The sequence below is a fragment of the Carassius gibelio genome, chromosome B5 (assembly GCF_023724105.1).
Source record: "Carassius gibelio isolate Cgi1373 ecotype wild population from Czech Republic chromosome B5, carGib1.2-hapl.c, whole genome shotgun sequence".
Lineage (NCBI taxonomy): Eukaryota > Metazoa > Chordata > Actinopteri > Cypriniformes > Cyprinidae > Carassius > Carassius gibelio.
Genome location: NC_068400.1, coordinates 17,831,790 through 17,850,560, shown reverse-complemented (window position 1 = coordinate 17,850,560; position 18,771 = coordinate 17,831,790). Strand labels below are relative to the sequence as shown.

At 34.6% G+C, this 18,771-nt stretch overlaps 2 protein-coding genes and 1 long non-coding RNA gene across 6 annotated transcripts in view; 2 read left to right on the top strand and 1 right to left on the bottom strand.

Moving 5' to 3' along the window:
* Positions 1–247: 247 nt before the first annotated feature.
* LOC127957922 (cytochrome P450 2J2) lies at positions 248–5,180 on the bottom strand. 2 transcript variants are annotated; one of them, XM_052556637.1, is made up of 9 exons: positions 4,952–5,180; positions 4,059–4,221; positions 3,776–3,925; positions 3,461–3,618; positions 3,097–3,273; positions 2,589–2,730; positions 1,853–2,040; positions 647–788; positions 248–552 (listed from the first exon to the last, which is right to left on the bottom strand). In XM_052556637.1, exons 1-9 carry the CDS (start codon positions 5,174–5,176, stop codon positions 377–379), a joined length of 1,521 nt encoding a protein of 506 aa, XP_052412597.1. In that variant the 5' UTR covers positions 5,177–5,180; the 3' UTR covers positions 248–376. The 2 variants fall into 2 exon arrangements, with proteins under 2 accessions (XP_052412597.1, XP_052412598.1); XM_052556638.1 differs by having other exon boundaries at positions 1,931–2,040.
* Positions 5,181–11,760: 6,580 nt separating this feature from the next.
* The window catches only part of ank1a (ankyrin 1, erythrocytic a), a 124,246-nt gene continuing 117,235 nt past the window's right edge, over positions 11,761–18,771 (top strand). Inside the window, exon 1 of the mRNA XM_052556628.1 lies at positions 11,761–11,986. Within this exon, the coding sequence (XP_052412588.1) occupies positions 11,861–11,986 (126 nt within the window). The 5' untranslated portion in view covers positions 11,761–11,860. The remainder of the gene's footprint in view (positions 11,987–18,771) is intronic.
* Positions 14,886–18,560, top strand: LOC127957926 (uncharacterized). 3 transcript variants are annotated; one of them, XR_008153894.1, is made up of 4 exons: positions 14,886–15,100; positions 16,499–16,667; positions 16,950–17,103; positions 17,322–18,560. It is a non-coding gene; the product is annotated as an uncharacterized LOC127957926 (long non-coding RNA). The 3 variants fall into 3 exon arrangements; XR_008153896.1 differs by lacking the exon at positions 14,886–15,100 and adding an exon at positions 15,285–16,144; XR_008153895.1 differs by lacking the exon at positions 14,886–15,100 and adding an exon at positions 15,288–16,404.

Below are 18,771 nucleotides of genomic sequence, written 5' to 3'. Positions count from 1 at the left end.
GTATAAGTCAACGGGGTATTTTTTCATTCTTTTTTTCTGGGGAATAAAATGGTTCTTACAAATCCATGCTACAATTTACCATAATTTTCACATTTGCATTGCATTAACATTTTGCAGTCTAAACATAAAAATTATTACATTAATAATGCATATGTCCATGCATATACTTTATCACTACCAAAATAAATCTTTTGATATAGAACAGAATCAGACAGATGATAGATAGAGAAAGGGAGACTAAGAGATATTTATATGCAAAGATATATTATTTAATCGAAACACTGCATGTTGACTGCATTTTACTGCATGTATTAACATAACATCCATTTATTAATAGAACTCTGTATCAGTTAAGATGTGAGTCCCATGGTTTCTATCAACGTAATGACACAAAGATCTGGGAGGGTTCTTTGGATGTCTTGACCTGTTCCTGGACCTTAAAGCGAGGTCCTAGTTCTTCAGGAGCTGAGAATGAGAACCTCTGGAGGAGGGAAGTGAAGAACAGGAAGAGTGCATTTCGTGCCAGCTGCTCACCCAGACATGACCTTTTCCCTGGACAAATGTAAAGGCAGGACCCATGTATGCAAATGTCATCTTACATTAAAACATCAATCGTAAGTGTGAGTGAAATACAATGAAAGTCTACCTGCCGAAAATGGATAAAATGCTTCCCGTTTCCTAAAATTCCTTTGGTCATCTAGGAAGTGTTCAGGATAAAACTGATCTGGGTTTTCCCATTGTGATGGATCCTTTAGCACAGATGAGAGATTACAGATGACCAGTGTGCCCTTGTGTGAAAGGAAACGGAGAATACTCATATAATTATAGTCACATATATACTGTAATAGAATGCCAGAGTCTGCAGAGTTTGTATTTTGATCAGCGCAAGGCCAAGTGTCCATATCTATGAAATAAGTCCCTTTGTGAAAAAAAGTATACTTTAGCATACTTTTACCATGAGTACTTATTGCGGAAATAATGTATTTTAAAAGAACATAATTAAGTGTGATCTGAATGTGATGTTTTTAGACACATGAATGTTGTTTGCACGTTATTTACAATTAATGAAAATGATGTTAATTATATATTTTATACTCAATATTATTGTCTTTGAAATATGGTTAAAGTGTACTGCCGAATATACTGACAAGTATTTATGTAAACTGATGTAATTTCTATTTCAACGCATATGTCTGATATTTAAATATGTTTGCAGTTACATATTTTGCAAAGGTGAAGTTGCAAATCAGTACATTTAACATATATTAACTTCAAATGTAATGCTGTATAAAACACTGCAGTTAAAATTATAATCAGTACTATACATATTCTCTATGTTAGTCATTACATCTCCTTTAAAGATGGAACAATTACTAAAACAATGATTTAAAGTGTCTTTTAAGTGTACTTACGTGTGTTTAGAAACAATCGTTAAAGTTTCTCTTTAAGTTAACTTAACTGGCCTTTTATTTAATTAATATTATATTATCTGCAAGTGAAATTCTTGAAAAATAACTTTTAAGGTTTGACTACTTCTATAAGTGCAGGTTAAACACAATTAAGTGCACTTCTTTTTCATAAGGGGTATTAAACTAGTATATTTAATCCACTTATTACCAATATTAATATAAATCAATTAATTTGATCAGGCTCATTAACAAAATCTTACAACTTTTCCTTACAAACGTTGTTCAAGTTTGCAATACTGTACGTACCCAGTGCAATTTACAAATTACCCAAAGCAATTAAATACAAGCAAAAGCAATTAACCCGAAGGAGAAAACAATCCAAGAAGTGATTCCATGGCTAATTTCTTTAGCACAACAACAGTACAAGACTAGAGCACAAGTACTTTAGGAATGAAGTATCCAGCCAGTATTGAGTCTCGACTTGTCAGACGGGGCGCTGTCAGAGGTAAGATGTTGCTCACTCTCTGAGTTTCATGAAGAGCTGCATCTGTGTAAGGCATACTGGCTCGGTCTACCAAACACGGCTGGCGCCACTTCCCAATTACACGGTCGATCTCATCTTGAACTTTCTCTGTAAAAAATTACAGCAATCATACAATTTAGTGGTTTTTAGCAAAAACATATAGTACAGGTTATTGTGACTCAAACATTCTGAAGATGCACTCATCCTCAGGCCATCCAAAGATGAAGATGAATATTTTTCTTCATCAGAACAAATTTGGAAAAATTTAGCATTACATCATTTGCTCTCCAATGGATCCTCTGCTGTCAGAATGAAAAAAGTCATGACATTTGCCAAGTGTGTTATGGTGCTCTGCATTTAACCCATGCAAGTGCACACACAGCAGTGTGTAGGGAACCACTTCACAAGATGTTTTTATCAGCTGTTTGGACTTTTAATTCTGATGGCACCCATTCACTGCAGAGGATCCAGCGATGAGCAAGTGATGTAATGCTACATTTCTCCAAATTTGTTCTAAAAAAAAAATTGGATGGCCTAAGGGTAAATCAATTTCGAGCAAATGTAAATTTCTATTCATTAAACTTTTCAGTAAATAAGTCTATTACTATGAATTTATATAGTGTTTTCATAGAATAGATGTTTTCGAGTTCACTTACTTTGGACGTCGGGGTACTTGATCATTAGAAGTAAAGCCCATCGTAGGGTGTCAGTGATGGCTTGCGTCCCAGTCTTAAGCAGCTCCACAGTGATACAGACAAGGTTATCCCCAGTGAAAGCAGCCTCTGTATCCTTCCGTCTCTAAAACAAAACCATGATTCAGACAGACTGGACCAGATTTAAAACTCATTCTGTCAAAGCATAGCAGATCTATGATTGATATCCATACTCATTTAAAGGCAACATTAAATCAAAATTATCTCTCAATGCATGTTCCTGTTTTCATTGTGAACTAAAGAAAGAAAATGTTTGTCTTATCAAAAACATAACTTTTATATTGCAACATATAGCTTTGTTTTACATTTCTCTAATTTCAAGCCCTAAAATTGGTTGTGAATAGCATTTCGTGTTGACTTTAGATGCAAAAAATCTTTGATATTATAACGCTTGCCACAGAGTACTTTAGGAATCAATAAATAATCAGTTAAAGAGTCTTCACTGCCTTACCTTATCTATCTCTCCAATGTAGGCATCGATGAAATCACGATGATCAAAAGGATCCCAATCCTTCTTATGTTTCTCAATTTGTTTCTTAATGAAGGCTGATAGCTTTGCATAGTTTAATAAAGCTGTCTTATGTGGTCCATAGAAACGTTTGACAATCCCAGGAAATGCATTGTAAAACTAAAAATATATTAAAACAGAAATTTTGCATTAACATCATCTTATTTCACATAATCTGGTAAGAAATGGTAAACGTTATAGCCTTCCGTATACCATGTCAACTTATTTACGAAAGATTAGTTCAGATAAGTATATTTGGGAAAGCATAACCTCTATATTTCACTGAAGGAAAAAGTGAAAAAATTACCTGAATTTGTGGAATATTTTCTATGAACATGGAATCTGAATTGAGAAGAAGGTTCTGGAAGTCAGTGAAGTTGTCATCAAAACGCTTCCCAAACACAAAACATCCAATTACATTAACGGTGGCATTGTTTAGGATGTCAAGAGGGTTGAAGGGGCTTCCTGTCAAGTAATATTATTGTTACTTTAAGCAAAAAAATGGGGTTAGGAACAATATATGATGAAGTAAGTAATGAAATTGAATTTAAAGTTTAAATATGCAGCACTGAGTAGTGGATTTGGCAAACTACCAGAGACAGGGCTAAATGCAGCACCGCACCTGTCTCTTCCTCAAAGCTCTGACACAGATTGATGCATTCTTGTTGAATGTGATGCTCCAAAGCATTTTTGCCCTCTGCAAAGGCCTTCAGGTGAACGGCAGTAAAATTACGCTGCTTCCTCCACTTGTATCCACTGCTCAGTGAAATGCCTGCACAAAATAGTTAATTTAAACAATTTGCTAATTCTTGTTCACGACGTGACTGGGTTTGATGACAGAGATTCAGGTAAATTTTTTGTAGTTCTTATCAAGAATTCTGACACACAAGAAAAACTAGGCATACCATTTCCTTGAACTACTTCTTTAAAAGGAAGAGATATGATCCGGTCCAGAAAGTAGTCTCCTTGTGTCACCAAAACCTCCTTTACCCATTCATATCCAGACACTAGCACAATCTTGTCGTAACCCACTCTGAGGCTGAAAACATTGCCAAATTTTGCAGCCACCTGCATGACCAGCAAATTACATCCGTTACATACATTTATACATGTCATTTTAAAATAACTTCCATTGACTTCTATTGTTTTAAAATATGAATAATGTGTACTGAGAAGCCTTTATAGTAAACTAAAATAGAATTTAATATCTCAGTTAATAGCTCTATTGGTTTCCTATTAAATAATTTCACGTTTTAGCTACTTTGTTTTCATAATTTTTTATTTCACCACGTGTCTAGTTTAGTTATCATTATCCCATGTATACATATCTTTTGTTCCAAATTTGAAATTTTTTTTTGGGTGTTGTGGTTATGTTAGTCTAGACATCAAAATAAGTGTACTTTAAACAAAAGATTAAGACATGCATTCATTTGACGTGTACTTTTTAAAAGTCTACTTAAACATGTAATTTACTGGAAGTACACTTCTGTGGCCTTTCATTTAAATTCATATTATATTATTTTTACAGTTTAAGATTCTAAGTAGGCCTATTTGCCTATATGATAACTTCAAAAAAACTTGTGAAGTCAACTTAACAAACTAACTGAAAGATAAAGATATATATATCAGTGTTTTCACTGTAGACAGTTGTTTCCAGCGCAACTGCAAGAGCTCGTGCGTTTCTGTTCCCACGGTTCCATTGTGCCAGTCGGACATTAAGAATATATTATCATCATTGCTTCACAAAGCATCTCTGTGAGCTCTTCTTTAACGTGTGTGAAGGAAATAAAACGTATACCTCATCCATCACACGACAGTCGAAACCGACGAAAACGTTGCCAAGAAACGGAAAACTCCATGGTCCTGGTGGAAAGTTCGGCGCATTTTTACTTTTCCAAAAATCAAAAACTAGTAACGCTATAAGAAGAAGTCCCAAACAACTCTTGACATCCAAATCATTCAGTAAAGACATCAAAAGCATGGTGCTGCTCTGCTCTGCGCAGAGTTTGCTTCCAAAGTCCATTCGAGCTCACGTGTCACTATCTGCATATCATCATCACATACGCAGTCAAATAAATAAAACGTAAGCCATTTAAAATAATACGTAAATTTTGATCTTTGATTAAAAATATTTATATATATTTTTTTTCTTCATTTTTTCATTTTCAGTAAACTTACATAACTTACATTATAATTAAATCTCATTAGAAAATAGAGCAATATAGAGTATAATGTAAAGCATTAAATGTGGGGTTGTTGATACAGACCAGACTGCACAGCAATAAGAAATGCTGGGCACAATATAAAATAATTAGTATTAAGTTACCAAAACAGTAACATTTAAATATAAACATCAATTTACAGTTGTTAGATATGTTGTAGATTGTTTTAACATCTTCCAGGTTAATTTAATATTAAGGTTAGTTACACTTCTGTTCAATAGCTTAGTATCAGTAAAATTTTATTTTATTTTTAAAGAATGTATTAAATTAATTATAAATTCTACATTCTTGTAATATAAAAAATTATATATCTCTGGTAATCTGGTCATTTATGAAGCATCATGTGAAACTGAAGACTGGAGTAAATGGGAGCCGAAAACTTTTTGGATTACAAGAATACATTTCATTAAAACATAATACAATAGAACACATTTATTTCAAGGTATTTTTGATCAATATACACATAAACAGCCTTAATGAGCATTACTTGTAAAAGTCTGTAGTGTACTTGTTGAAATCTAGGAAGCATTACTGATTTTAAAAACAATTAAGATACTTTACAAACATGATCCACTTCATGTATTATTCATAATATTTCCTGGAATGTTTTAACATTTCTTGAAAGATAATCAGTGTTAAAGGCAACTTGAATTTTTAAACATACGCTCTATGAACAGTATTTGTTTGGGAGTTTGATCAGTGTGAAGAGAATACATTTCAAATCATTGCATCACAGCCCTTTTGAGATACTTTCACGTACTGTATCATGCATAAGTTAATGCATTTAAATGGTCATAACATGAATAAAAAATAAATAAATAAAAACTTGGTTAATGAAAATTTGACCAGGTTTATGAATAAATAGAGGATGAATTGTCTTCCAGGGCTGCATGAATGCACTTTAATCTTCTTATTGGAAGTCCATGTTTTCTGTTTGTTTGATAGTTCAGTTTCTTGTTTGTTCTCTGTTATATTTCAAAGGAATAGGATGCAAGACAATAGTAATGGCACATTATAAAACAATTCAGGAAAAGATTTAAAGAAATGATTTTTGAACGTTATATAGAAGAAGGGAAATGAGTTGGTTAAGCTAGAAATTTTGTTGCTAACAGACTGTATAAATGTATGAAGATATATATGTTTGTGTTTTGGAAAAAAGTGGATAATACCAAAGGAAGTAAACTAATGTATTAAGAGTTTGAAAGAGTGGGTGGGAATTAACAAGTGTTAAACTTCATCAAGCAGTGGTGAATTGTTTGATCATCAGTTTTCTATCAATTATTGTCTTATGTTGTACATACTGTACACTTTTTCATTGTATGCTTGAAATAAAATAATAATAATAAAAAAACATACAGTATATAATATAATGAAATTAAATACTTGCTAATGACTTTGTCATTTGATCATGGTTGTATCTCTCTATTAGTGCTACTGGATCTTAGTGCTGCATTTAACACTATCGATCACAAAATTCTTTTGGATAGACTAGAAAACTTTGTTGGCATTAGTGGAAGAGCATTAGCATTGTTCGAATCATACTTATCTGACCACCATCAGTTCATAGCAGTGGATGAAGTGTTATCATATCGATCACAAGTGCAGTATGGAGTTCCACAAGGCTCAGTACTAGGACTGATGCTTTTTATGCTTTATATCTTACACTTGGGAGATATCATCAGGAAACAAACCTATAGATTCCACTGTTATGCTGTTGACACTAAGCTCTATATTTCTTCACAGCCTGTTGAAACATACCAATTTTAAAAAACTGACGGAATGCCTTCATATGTAATAACCTAGAACACTCTCTTACACTTGATGACTGCTCTTTCAATTCTTTGTCATCAGTTAGGAAATGATAGCTAGGTATAGCAATCTTTCCTTCGAAAGCCTGTTTCTAGCATTTGTAAAACTGCATTTTTTCATTTCAAAAATATATATAAATTGTGACCTATTCTCTCAATGTGACAATGTCAAATGCAGAAATGTTAATTCATGGGTTCATGACCTCAAGGTTAGATAATTGTAATGCTTTATTGGGTATTGCATGCCTAATAAACAAACTCTGGTCCAAAATGCAGCATTTAGAGTTCTTACTAGAACCAGGAAGTATGACCATATTAGCCTGGTTCTGTCAACACTGAATTGGCTCCCTATTAAACATTGTATAGATTTTAAATACTGATATTTACCTGTAAAGCCCTGAATGGTTTAGCACCACAGAACTTGAGCAAGCTCTTATAGTATTATAGTCCTCCACCTCTGCTGTGCTCTCAAAACTCTGGCAATTTGATAATACCTAGAATATCAAAATCAACTGCAGGCAGCAGATCCTTTTCCTATTTAGCACCCAAACTCTGGAATAACCTACCTAACATTGTTCAGGAGGCAGACACATTCTATCAGTTTAAATCTAGATTAAGCATCCATCTCTTTAACCTGGCTTACACATAACATACTTACACATTTCTATTACTCAGTACACCCGGATCCAGTCTGTATCCAGTCTTGGCAAGGCAAAGCAAGTTTATTTATATAGCACATTTCATACACAATGGTAATTCAAAGTGCTTTACATAACAGAAAGTAAAATAATCATGAAAAAAAAATCACAAAAATAAAACAAGGATTTCAAAAACTTTGAAAATTATAAAAAAATTGATTGTTCTCCCAAAAGGTTATTTTCTCCATTCTGTCAATGATGGAGTTTTGGTTCCTTGCCGCTGTCGCCTCTGGCTTGCTTAGTTGGGGACACTTCATTTCCAGCAATATTTTCAATTTGATTGCACAGATACTATTTAAACTGAACTAAGCAATGATGACGACATAACCGAATTCAATGATGAACTGCCCTTAACAAAACATTTAATGTTTTCTATTGTTCTTTTGAATACGCACACTATTTTCCTATTTGATACTGTAAAGTTGCTTTGACACAAGCTGTATTGTTAAGAGCACTATATAAATTAACGTGACTTGATTTGACTTGTAATTCAAATAAAAATCTAGAAAAAAAAATACACTGGAATGATATTAATGACGAATTATTATTTCTGAATGATAAGAAAGGAAGCGTTTTGCTAGCTACATGTAGTTACTGTATCTACCAGTAGGGGTTAAAGTGGCTATGCAATCTGAAAAACCTTTAACCCTTCCCTTGGTCCCAAGAATGAGCCAAGGATATAGTTTGACCCTATTTGCACTGCCCTGTAGTGGTCAGTGTACTCTGATTTTTTTGCCAGTTACTTCTCCTTTTGCAGAATTAATACAAAAATATTACAGGTTTGGTTAAAATTAAACAATTTTCATCACCCTTGTGCTTTCATCCTGAATAGTCTAGTGGAGTGTTCTTCAGTTAAAACCATTTTACATGTAAAATATCAGTTTCAAATTCAATTTGATCGTATACTGACTTATTCTAATAAGGTGAATGGTTTCTGTGTTTTTTTCCCCACTATTGCTTGTTCGTTGAGAATGTACATTTGGTAAGTGGGTACAAAATTCCACTAAAAGGACAGATTGCTTTAAGGCAGGAACAAATGCATATGTAACAGCTATCCATTGTAGGACAGTGGTGTGTGTTTACGAGACAATTACAGTCACATATGGGCTCCAATTTGCAAAATTACACAAAACTACATACAGTTGCTTTAATATGAGGTCATAAGAGCTTCATACATTATATTTATTTAAAAAAGTGAGCAAAGTGCGTTTAAATTTTATTTTTTATTTTTTTAAAGTTCAGCATGTTACATTATTGAACATGCAAAATTCAGCATGTTACATTATTGAACATGCAAAACTATGTCATGTCAGCAATCCATATATATATATATATATATATATATATATATATATATATATATATATATATATATATATATATATATATATATATATATATATATATATATATATATATATATATATATATGTGTTCAATCTATACTGGACCCAAGAAAAACAGAGAAGGTGTAGATACAGTACAGTCAGATTTGTGGTTTTGATTATATTCTTTATGTATTTAAGAGTGTTGAACATTTGGAAGGGGATGTGGGTCATTAAAGACTATTTTTGCTTGCATCAGCAAGACTGCAGTAGGATTGGAGAGAGATGTAGAGCTATTTTATGGGAGAGAGAGTAAGGAACGAACAGGTGCAGGTTTTCCAGGATACACACTACAGATGCTCTCTGAAATTGAAAAACAAAAGAAGCTCCCTCCCCTCCCCACACAACTATCGCAAAGGAAACCTTTACTCCAGGTTACAGCTCTGTGTATTGAGTCCTTCAACATGGTTTTGTTCCAATTCGGCACACAATGTCCGTGTCTGCATACACACACATAAATCCTCCCTGTCCACATAGGCTCCACATGGTTCCTTCTCACTGTATTATTGGATAAAAGGAAGTGGCAGGAATGAGAGAGTGTTCTTTGATGTGTGTGTCTTAAACATGCTTTTTCTCATTATTTTTTAGAAACTGGAGAGTGTGGAGAATAAGGTTGCTTCAATGTCTACAATATTTATCATGTCAGGACTGTTTTGTTATTCAAAAAACATATGGTTTCAAACTCAAAATAATGCCTTAGAGCAAGCTGAGGAGACTATGACAAGGAAAAACTGAAAATATTTAAAGAACCAGAATAAGCTGGGAAAATCCCATCCTCTTCTTGCAGGCAGTTATCAAAATAAATGTCCAACAGTCAAATGTTATTTAGTTACATAATATGCACCAACATATAGTGCAGTCTTTAAAATAATGGTTATTTATTGACATCTATGGTTCCATGAATAATCTTTAACGTCCATGAAACCAATCGATTGCACAAAAGATTCTTTATACACCTTATTTTTAATGTAAGATCTTATTTTAATGTAAGGTCATTTGAGAATGCACATATGACTTCCGGTGTCATTCGCATCCATTTATTTTAGCTGAACAAAACTTGTATGGCTTAATAATGCAAACTGGTATTTGTTATCATATTACTTGTATTATCGTAATTATAAACACACTGCTTTGTAGCACAAATAGTTTTACCCTTTTCTGCACTTTGTTAATTTTTGTTTTATCTCTGAAGATTTTAGCATGGTAATGGATATAGATCAGAATAGATCTCTTATGCTCCTAAATTGCTGCTGCTGTTGGTTATTGCTCTTGATGTAGACAGGAACTTACTCCTGCCAATACATACATACACTAATATGGTGCTGTGAGTATTTAAGACATATTGCTGTTGGACAAATGAATAAAATAACCATTAGCAGATCTATACAAGTTGAGCTGGGGAAAATGAAGGTTTCAGAGGAACTCTGAAAGTGCACTGAATGCTCTATTGAATGTTAACCGGCCATTTAAGCAAGCACAGTATGGAACATGAACCAATCAGCTTGTGCATATTATCAGCCTAATAGGGGTGACCCCGAATAGTCGATGAATCGATGCTTTGATAATTAACTGCTAACGTTTTAGGCTAACATTATAATGAGAGAGCCCTATTGTAAATAAATAAATAAAACATTGTTAATTGTTATGGTTTCACCGATGTTAAGTGTTAGCTATCTGTTCATCAAAACATAAAACATTATTTACCCCATTTATATCTGCATGTTAACATCAGTAATTATGTTAGTCTAATGTCTGACTTGACTCTTCTTAATGTATTTTGCCCGCCCCCAAATATATGACTCGAGTCGAATATAAGCAAGATTCGAAAATTCCTATTCGACTATGAAAATCCTTAGTCGGGGACACCCCTAGTGGCTAATGAACTGGAAGTCTTGTACATTAGTAGATTGCAATATAAGGGTAAAGAGGGAGAAAAAAATCTTTAGATTAATAAAATGATATTTGCGTAAAGGAAAATCTTCATTCTTAGCATCTCTGTGAAAAAGAAACTATATGGAAAGAAAGTTAGATTAAATGATGTATCCAGTTAATTTGTAAAAGTCGATTCCAAACCCTCTAGAGTAAGTAAGCTGCTCCATGGGTGTCCCGTAATGGCATGTAGATTTGCTGCTGTCAGAATTGATGTATGAATGTCCCAAAATTGGATGCACCCCACCAGAAACCTTCTGTGTTTGTCGTTCTATTGGTTTGTTAATTGCTGCAGATAGGACGCCAGCGATGATATAACACAGACAGTGCATGCATGAATTCCAAAGGAGGAATGGCGCGAGAGTGAGAGAACGACGTAAAGAGAATATTAGCGCGAGAGAGAAACAGAGAGGGGTGCGCAGTACTGCAGCAGTATCCCTCTCAATGAAGCCTTCTCAGGTCTGTCTGTCTGACTAACTAGTGCTGCAGCGGAGGAGAGAGAGAGAGAGAGAGAGAGAGAGAGAGAGACGCGGCGCACACGCTCACTTCAGTGCTGCAGGACTGGATCAGAGGAACTGAGATAATATCCACACCAGCAGCATCCATCACCAGAGCTACAGAGCCATCTCAGCCCGTCACGGCGCTCGCCAGCTGTTAACAGCACTATGGCACAAGCCGCCAAACATCTGCGCAAGAATAAGGATTTAGAGGCGCTCGCCGAACAGGAGCGGAAGGAGAAAGAGGAAGAGAAGGCGAAGAAAAGAAGCCGCTCGCGGGATAAAAAGCGCAAGGTAGGGAAGAGAGCAGTGTTAATTTTGACACGAAATTTTAATTTAGTTTTAGTCTTAGTCTTTTGACTATAATTCTTTTTAGTTTTAGTCAAGTTTTAGTCATCTGATTTGTTTTAATTTTAGTCTTATTTTAGTCGACTAAAATTGCTTGGTATTTTAGTCGACTAAAATTGCTTGGTATTTTAGTCGACTAAAATTGCTTGGTATTTTAGTCGACTAAAATTGCTTGGTATTTTAGTCGACTAAAATAAGACTAAAATCAATAACAGATTTACTAGACAATTTTTTACAGCTGGTATAGGAAACAAACTTAACCAAAATATATAAAACACAAATTCAACTTTATTTCAACACAACTGTGTCTTTATTTTGATTCAAAAGCTTTTATGCAGCAACAAACACTGTCATGATAATGTAAACAATAACTAGCTGCCAATTGACCATCAATAAAAGAAAAATAACGTTAGGTCCAGGACCTTAAAGCTTACAGCTGAGCTGAACAATAAGTGCATACATTTAAAGTAAATATTTAATAAGTTGGGTGGATAAAAAAAGTAACAAGATTTTATAAGGTATTCATTTGTCTAGCAATATTGTATGTTTTAAATACTACAATATTGCTAGATTTGTATGTATAATGATAGGATGTGAACATTCATGTTTCACATGACTAATATAGAAATATTTGTGATATTGTCAACAAGTAGAACATTATAAAATATACTAAACATTAGTATTAATCAAATGTATTTATCATGATATTACGTATTAGTATTGTGCTCGCATCTAATTTGAAGAAGGGGCTATTTTACAGTACTTTTCAGTTCGTAATATTTAATGCTACAACATCTACGCACTGCACTATTCCAATTTTGCTTAGCTCAATAAACAAAAGAACATCGTTGTGAAATTACATTTGAGAAAATGTCCGGGTGGCTCGTCTGTAAATGTCTTTTCAAATTGGTTGTGTTCTTGCCACGAATGAGCGCTCTGCGTGCTTTACACTTTGTTTTGTTTTGTTCGTCGTCAAACGTGAAGTGAGCTGTGGACATTTTGTCGCTCTTTTAGACAGTAGGGACTTTAAGCAACAGCTGCGAATGGAACGGCTACAGCGACCGGAAGTTTGCCGTCACACCGCTGTAGCCAAGAACGTAAAAGTCACTAAGCAACGGTAAAACAGAACAGCGCAACGCAGCATTAATTCATTTATTGAGATCCCAAAAAATATATAATTTAAAAAAGCAAGAGAAGGATTGCTTTTGGCGTTAAATGACAATCTTTTGTCAGAAGAGGAGTTTTTAATATCGTATGATGTAAATAAGTCTAAAAACATAACATTTATTTACCTAACCTCTCACGTTGTAGCGACTCCGGCAAATCAGCTGTTCTCCCGTAGTAGACCGTTAAATTAGAACGTCACAAAGTAGCAGTTAAATTCGCGCAGGCGCAATACAACGCCAGAATGGCGTTGCCGTTCCACCAGAGGCTGTTGCTTAAAGTCCCTATCACCTCTTCGAATGCCGACTTCCCGGGAGCTCATAAAAACTGAAAACCTTCGCTTCACGTCTCAATAAGTCAGGCTCTGATTGGTTCTCTTCTCTCATGCAGTCTGTTCTGTTTTGCCGGTTCTTTTGCTCATTCCTCGCATCTCTCCCGTCTGCTGATTTGATTTTCGTCACAGTCTATTTTCGTCTCGTCCTTTATTCGTTGACGATAATGTCAATCAATTTAGTCATAGTTTTAGTCTCCATCAGTGCCTTCTATTTTAGTTTTCGTTTCGTTTTCGTCGGCAAAAATATATTCGTGACGAAAATAATGACGAAAATATTTAGTCAACGAAATTAACACTGGAAGAGAGATAAGTTGACAGCGGATGAAGGGAGGGGGACGGCACTGAGATATTAATGATGGGATAGCAACAGAACACGCAGGGCCAGGCATCCGCTGCTGTTTACACGTGCATGTACAGGTGAGGTGCTCCCCTCGTGAGGGTCCGCTGGCACAAAACGGCCCAACACGAGAGTCTGTTGGAATTATCCCAGCAATGGTGTTCATGTTTTATATTATTATAGTTTGAATATTTTCATATAAAATTATGTTAAATTAAAATAAGTTGAGAAGAAATAATTGAAACTGCATTTATTTTACACACACTGATGGGCATGAAAAAAAAAGAGAAGAAACAGACATGGCCGTAGCTGGGGTTTGTGGGACCCCGGTACAGGTTGTATTGGTGGGCCCCTGTTTAAAAAAGGCTTAATTTGTATGTTAAATCTATTTATTTATTTGTGGTATTTACACAATTTAAGTTTTTTCAAGCTTGTAGGTGTTCAGGTACAGAAACCGAATAATCAAATAAATAGCACTGCATAGTCTTAACTGTAAAAATTAAATATACAGTCAAAACCAAATTTATTCAGATACCTTCAACATGTCTCACATTATCACATGTAATTCCCTATAGTTTAGAAAATGGTAATAAAATATGATAAGAACTCTGTGTCAGAACAAATTCATCTTGAAAATTTCAGACAGCTGTTAGTATGACAATATTATTAAATACACAGCTATCAATACTTTATTGACCAATTACCAAGCAATGCTTAATTTTGTTCAGTTTGTAGTGTAAAAAGGTCACATTAACGATTAAAGAAAAAAAACTTAAGGATACGGTAAGGTCAATGTGTCCGAATAATTTTACTGGTAGTCCACTGTATAAATAAATTATAATATGTCATAGTTTACTTTATTTTGCTATACTCACTTACATAAATGAACTATAGTGTCCTGCACCCACTAGTAAAAAATAAAATAAAATTATATCTGGTGTATGAATAATTTTTGGTTTGACTGTGGATTAATTCTTGTTAAAACTACAAAGTAATTCAGTCAACACTGTAATGAATTGCTGTAAAAATTACAGCATTATTTTACAGCCGCGGACTGTTTTTTAATAATACAGCATATTGCTGTAAACTGCAATGCATTCTGGGGTCACGTGTAGGTCTGACTCAAATTTACAGAATTTTGCTGTAAATTTCAAATCTTCGGAGCCGCATCGTCAACGGTCGAGGAGATTAACGTTAAAGACAAGAGGAGTGATTCACAACTGTGGTAAGTGACTTCAGTTTTTTTATATTTCTTGTTTGGTAGTTTATATTATATGAATGCATCTACATTCGCGGATTATATTGGTAACCCCAGATTCAAGCATCATCCGTCCGCGGGGCGCGAGGCAGAATTGCGCGGGGTTTCAGTAGCGCGGTCGCGGTAGGATTTCACACATCCCCCGGCGCTATAGCAGCCATGGAAAGAAAATCTCTGGAATCCTTCGTTATGAATGACATGTTTCAGTGCTAATAGTTTATATTCACTGTAACTTAGTGTTTATCAGCACACTTCGTCGTGATTATTTTATGATGTAAAACAACTTTGCACATGCAGTCATCTGTTAACACGGGCGCCGAAATAAAACGCGTTTCTAAAGCCTCGCGGTCAGTCAGGGTCGCTCACGGAGGATGTGTGTGTCATATAAATTCTCAGTGGTGCTTTTCTAAGAGGTTAACGTAACCAGTGAGATGTAGATTTTTTTTGAGCATTTGCTAACTTCAGGTAACGTTAATGTGAAAACTTTAACAAATCTGTTTGATATAAAGTCTGCTTTGTATAGTTAGCCTAATTTATTACCTTAGGGCGACCAAATACGTTTTCCTTGAAATTATTAAATATGCTATTTATATATATGTGTCTATATTTATGTCGGCCGGCAAATCTTGTGTGTATTTTGGCACAGGGTGCACAAATGCTCCTTATCAGTGCGGTGACACTTGAACAAATGAACTGATCATGCGCGACACTGACCAATAAACAAACGAGTTGTTTTATTGCGTCTATGACTTGAATCTTATCATCAGTTGTAGTGATGGGAAGTTCGGATCATTTTACCGAATCGGACTTTTGAGTCTCGTTCAGCAAAATGAACGAATCTTTTTTCGAGTCATTTCAAATGAACGAACAACCAGAAGGTTCAGGAAGAAAAAAACAAAGTGCTTGCAGTCTGTTTCACATTAGGAGGCATTTTGCTGCATAATCGATCCACCACAAACCATATACAACTATGGAAGCTCAACTTCCATTAAATGGACTGAAAACGCTCAAGTAACGTTATAGGTCTCAAAACGCTTGCTCTGCGCCAGTGGATACACACCATAGACAGTAAAAGAAATATGTGCATGTCACAGACTGTCTGGGCATGCACTTCCGCGTTTCAGAGATCCGCCTTTTACTTTCCGTCAACATTACATTAATTAACGTTTAGAAAATTTATTTTTGACATTTGTGAATCAGTTCAGAATCGTCTGCTTATGCATTGCGATACATTTAAGAATCACATTTTTATCCCACCCCTACTAAATATAGTATGTAATGTAAATGTAAAAATCTGAAATACAAAAAAAAAAAAAAAAAAAATGGTATAGGTATTAATTACTATTGTGATATTGATTGTTTTAGGAGACACTTTGACAAGTGGGCACTGGATGCTGAGTATTGAAGGCGAGGTGGTGTGTGAGGGCACTCAGCCCAGTTTCCTGTCCGGCCTTGCCACTCTGTTTGCTGCTTATTACTAGTTTAATCTTGAGTATCAGGAGGAAGCAGTGTGTACCTTGGAGTTCATTCAAAGGTAATGGTTGAATTCTAACAACTTCAGAACCAGCATTTTATATTTTATAAGTTATATCAGAACATTCCTTTTAATAATGTTATGTTATCAGTGTTATTTCTGTTGATGCCTTTAAAACAATGTGTCTTAACTCGAGAAGAGAATATATTTGTCTCCCTATTTAACACCAGCAAGCTATTGAGTTAAATATGTTTTTTTTTTATTATTAGTGGACATCTCCAACTTTCTTGGAGGTCCTAAAACCGCTCTTAATTACATATTGTCTGTTTCATGACCCTTTAGGTGCTTTGTGGGCATAAATCCAGAGAGAGGACCCAAAGCCAAGGGAAAAGTGCCATCGAAATAAAAACAGGACAAGTGATACAGAAGAAAATGTGTGGCAGTCAACCCACATGTTGCCACTCTTCTGTGCAAATTCCAATGGAATTTCTGAAATGTAAGGATACACACACACCAAGATTGCGTCTTCCTTTTATTGTTCTCTATCTGCCTTTGACTGTACCTCTCATCCCTCTGTCTCTCTCTGACTGTACCTCTCATCCCTGTATCTGTCTCTGACTGTATCTGTCCTCCCCCTATTTGTTTCTGAAAGTATTATTATGTTTTGTAATATATCTAATGTATTGTCCTCTTTACTCTTTTCAATATTTCTAGTCACACTTTGAATCCTGGGATGGAACTTCATCTGGAGCATAATTGTTATTTGGTTGATTTTTATCTGTTTGATGGAAAGTTTGTATGACTTCTGCAAGTCCGCGGCTCCTTCCGGTCAGTCATGCATCACTTTTTTTTGTATGACTTGTTTGGCAATATTGGTCTATTCCTTAATGATGATAGCTATCTGAAAATGTCTTTGTGGTTTTTAAAGGATTAGTTCACCCAAAAATGAAAATTAAGTCAATAATTACTTATGTCGTTTCACACCCGTAAGATCTTCGTTCATCCTCACAACACATAATAAGATGTGGCTCAGTGAAGCGTGCATTTCTAGCAAGATCATTTCTTTTTTTCAATGCCCAGAAAGCCTCTAAAACATTTAAAACAATTCATGTGACTACAGTTGTTCAACCTAAATATTATAAAGCGACGAGAATACTTTTTTTGCCAAACCCCCCCCCCCCCCCCACCCCCATCTCCCAAAACAACGATTTTATTCAACTATATCTAGTGATGGGCGATCTCAAAACACTGCTTCATGAAGCTTAGAAGCTTTACGAATCTTTTGTTTCAAATCATTTGCTCAGAACGTGTATCAAACTGCAAAAGTCACACGAACCATTGAAATTTCAAAACACTTATGACGTAACGAAGCCTCATTTACTGAAATCATGTGACTTTGGCAGTTTGATATGCTCTGATTTGAACTGAAAGATTAATAAAGCTTTGAAGCTTCATGAAGCAGTGTCATCCATCACGAGATACTGTTGAATAGTCATTATTTAGTTTTTTGGCACACAAAAAGTATTTTCATTGCTTCATTACACTAAGGTTGAACCACTGTAGTCACATAAACTGTTTTAAATATGTTTTTAGTACCTTTCTGGGCATTGGAAAGGGAAATGATCTTGCTATCAATGTAGGCATCACTGGGCCATCAGGTTTTATAAAAAATATCTTAATGTGTGTTGTGAAGATGAACAAAGGTTTTAAGGGTGTGGAATGACATGAGGGTGAGAAATGACAGAATTTTCACTTTTGGGTGAACTGTTTTAATATGACCATGTTGGTCATGTTTCGGTTATAACGCAGTTTGAATATTTCTTTGTGTCAAGGTCCATGATGGCCATTATGTTCCAAGTAATAAAAAAGAAATCATGCCAAAATTTCATATCCATTTAAAAAAAAATGAAATAATTTTAAAATAAATAAAAATGAGTTCAAAATAATATACTTTTTATGTCATTTTTTTATGTAAATTTGAAAGTGATATATAACATTTTGACCTGTTTTTTTTTAGATTTTAATGGTGAATTAAGTTATGCATTATATAACACTTTATGCAGTTAAAGTTAAGTCAGCAATAGGGAAAATATATTGTATGCTATCATTTTACATACTTTAAATATAGCAAATACACATATGCTTTTTTTCAAAGAATTGCTTT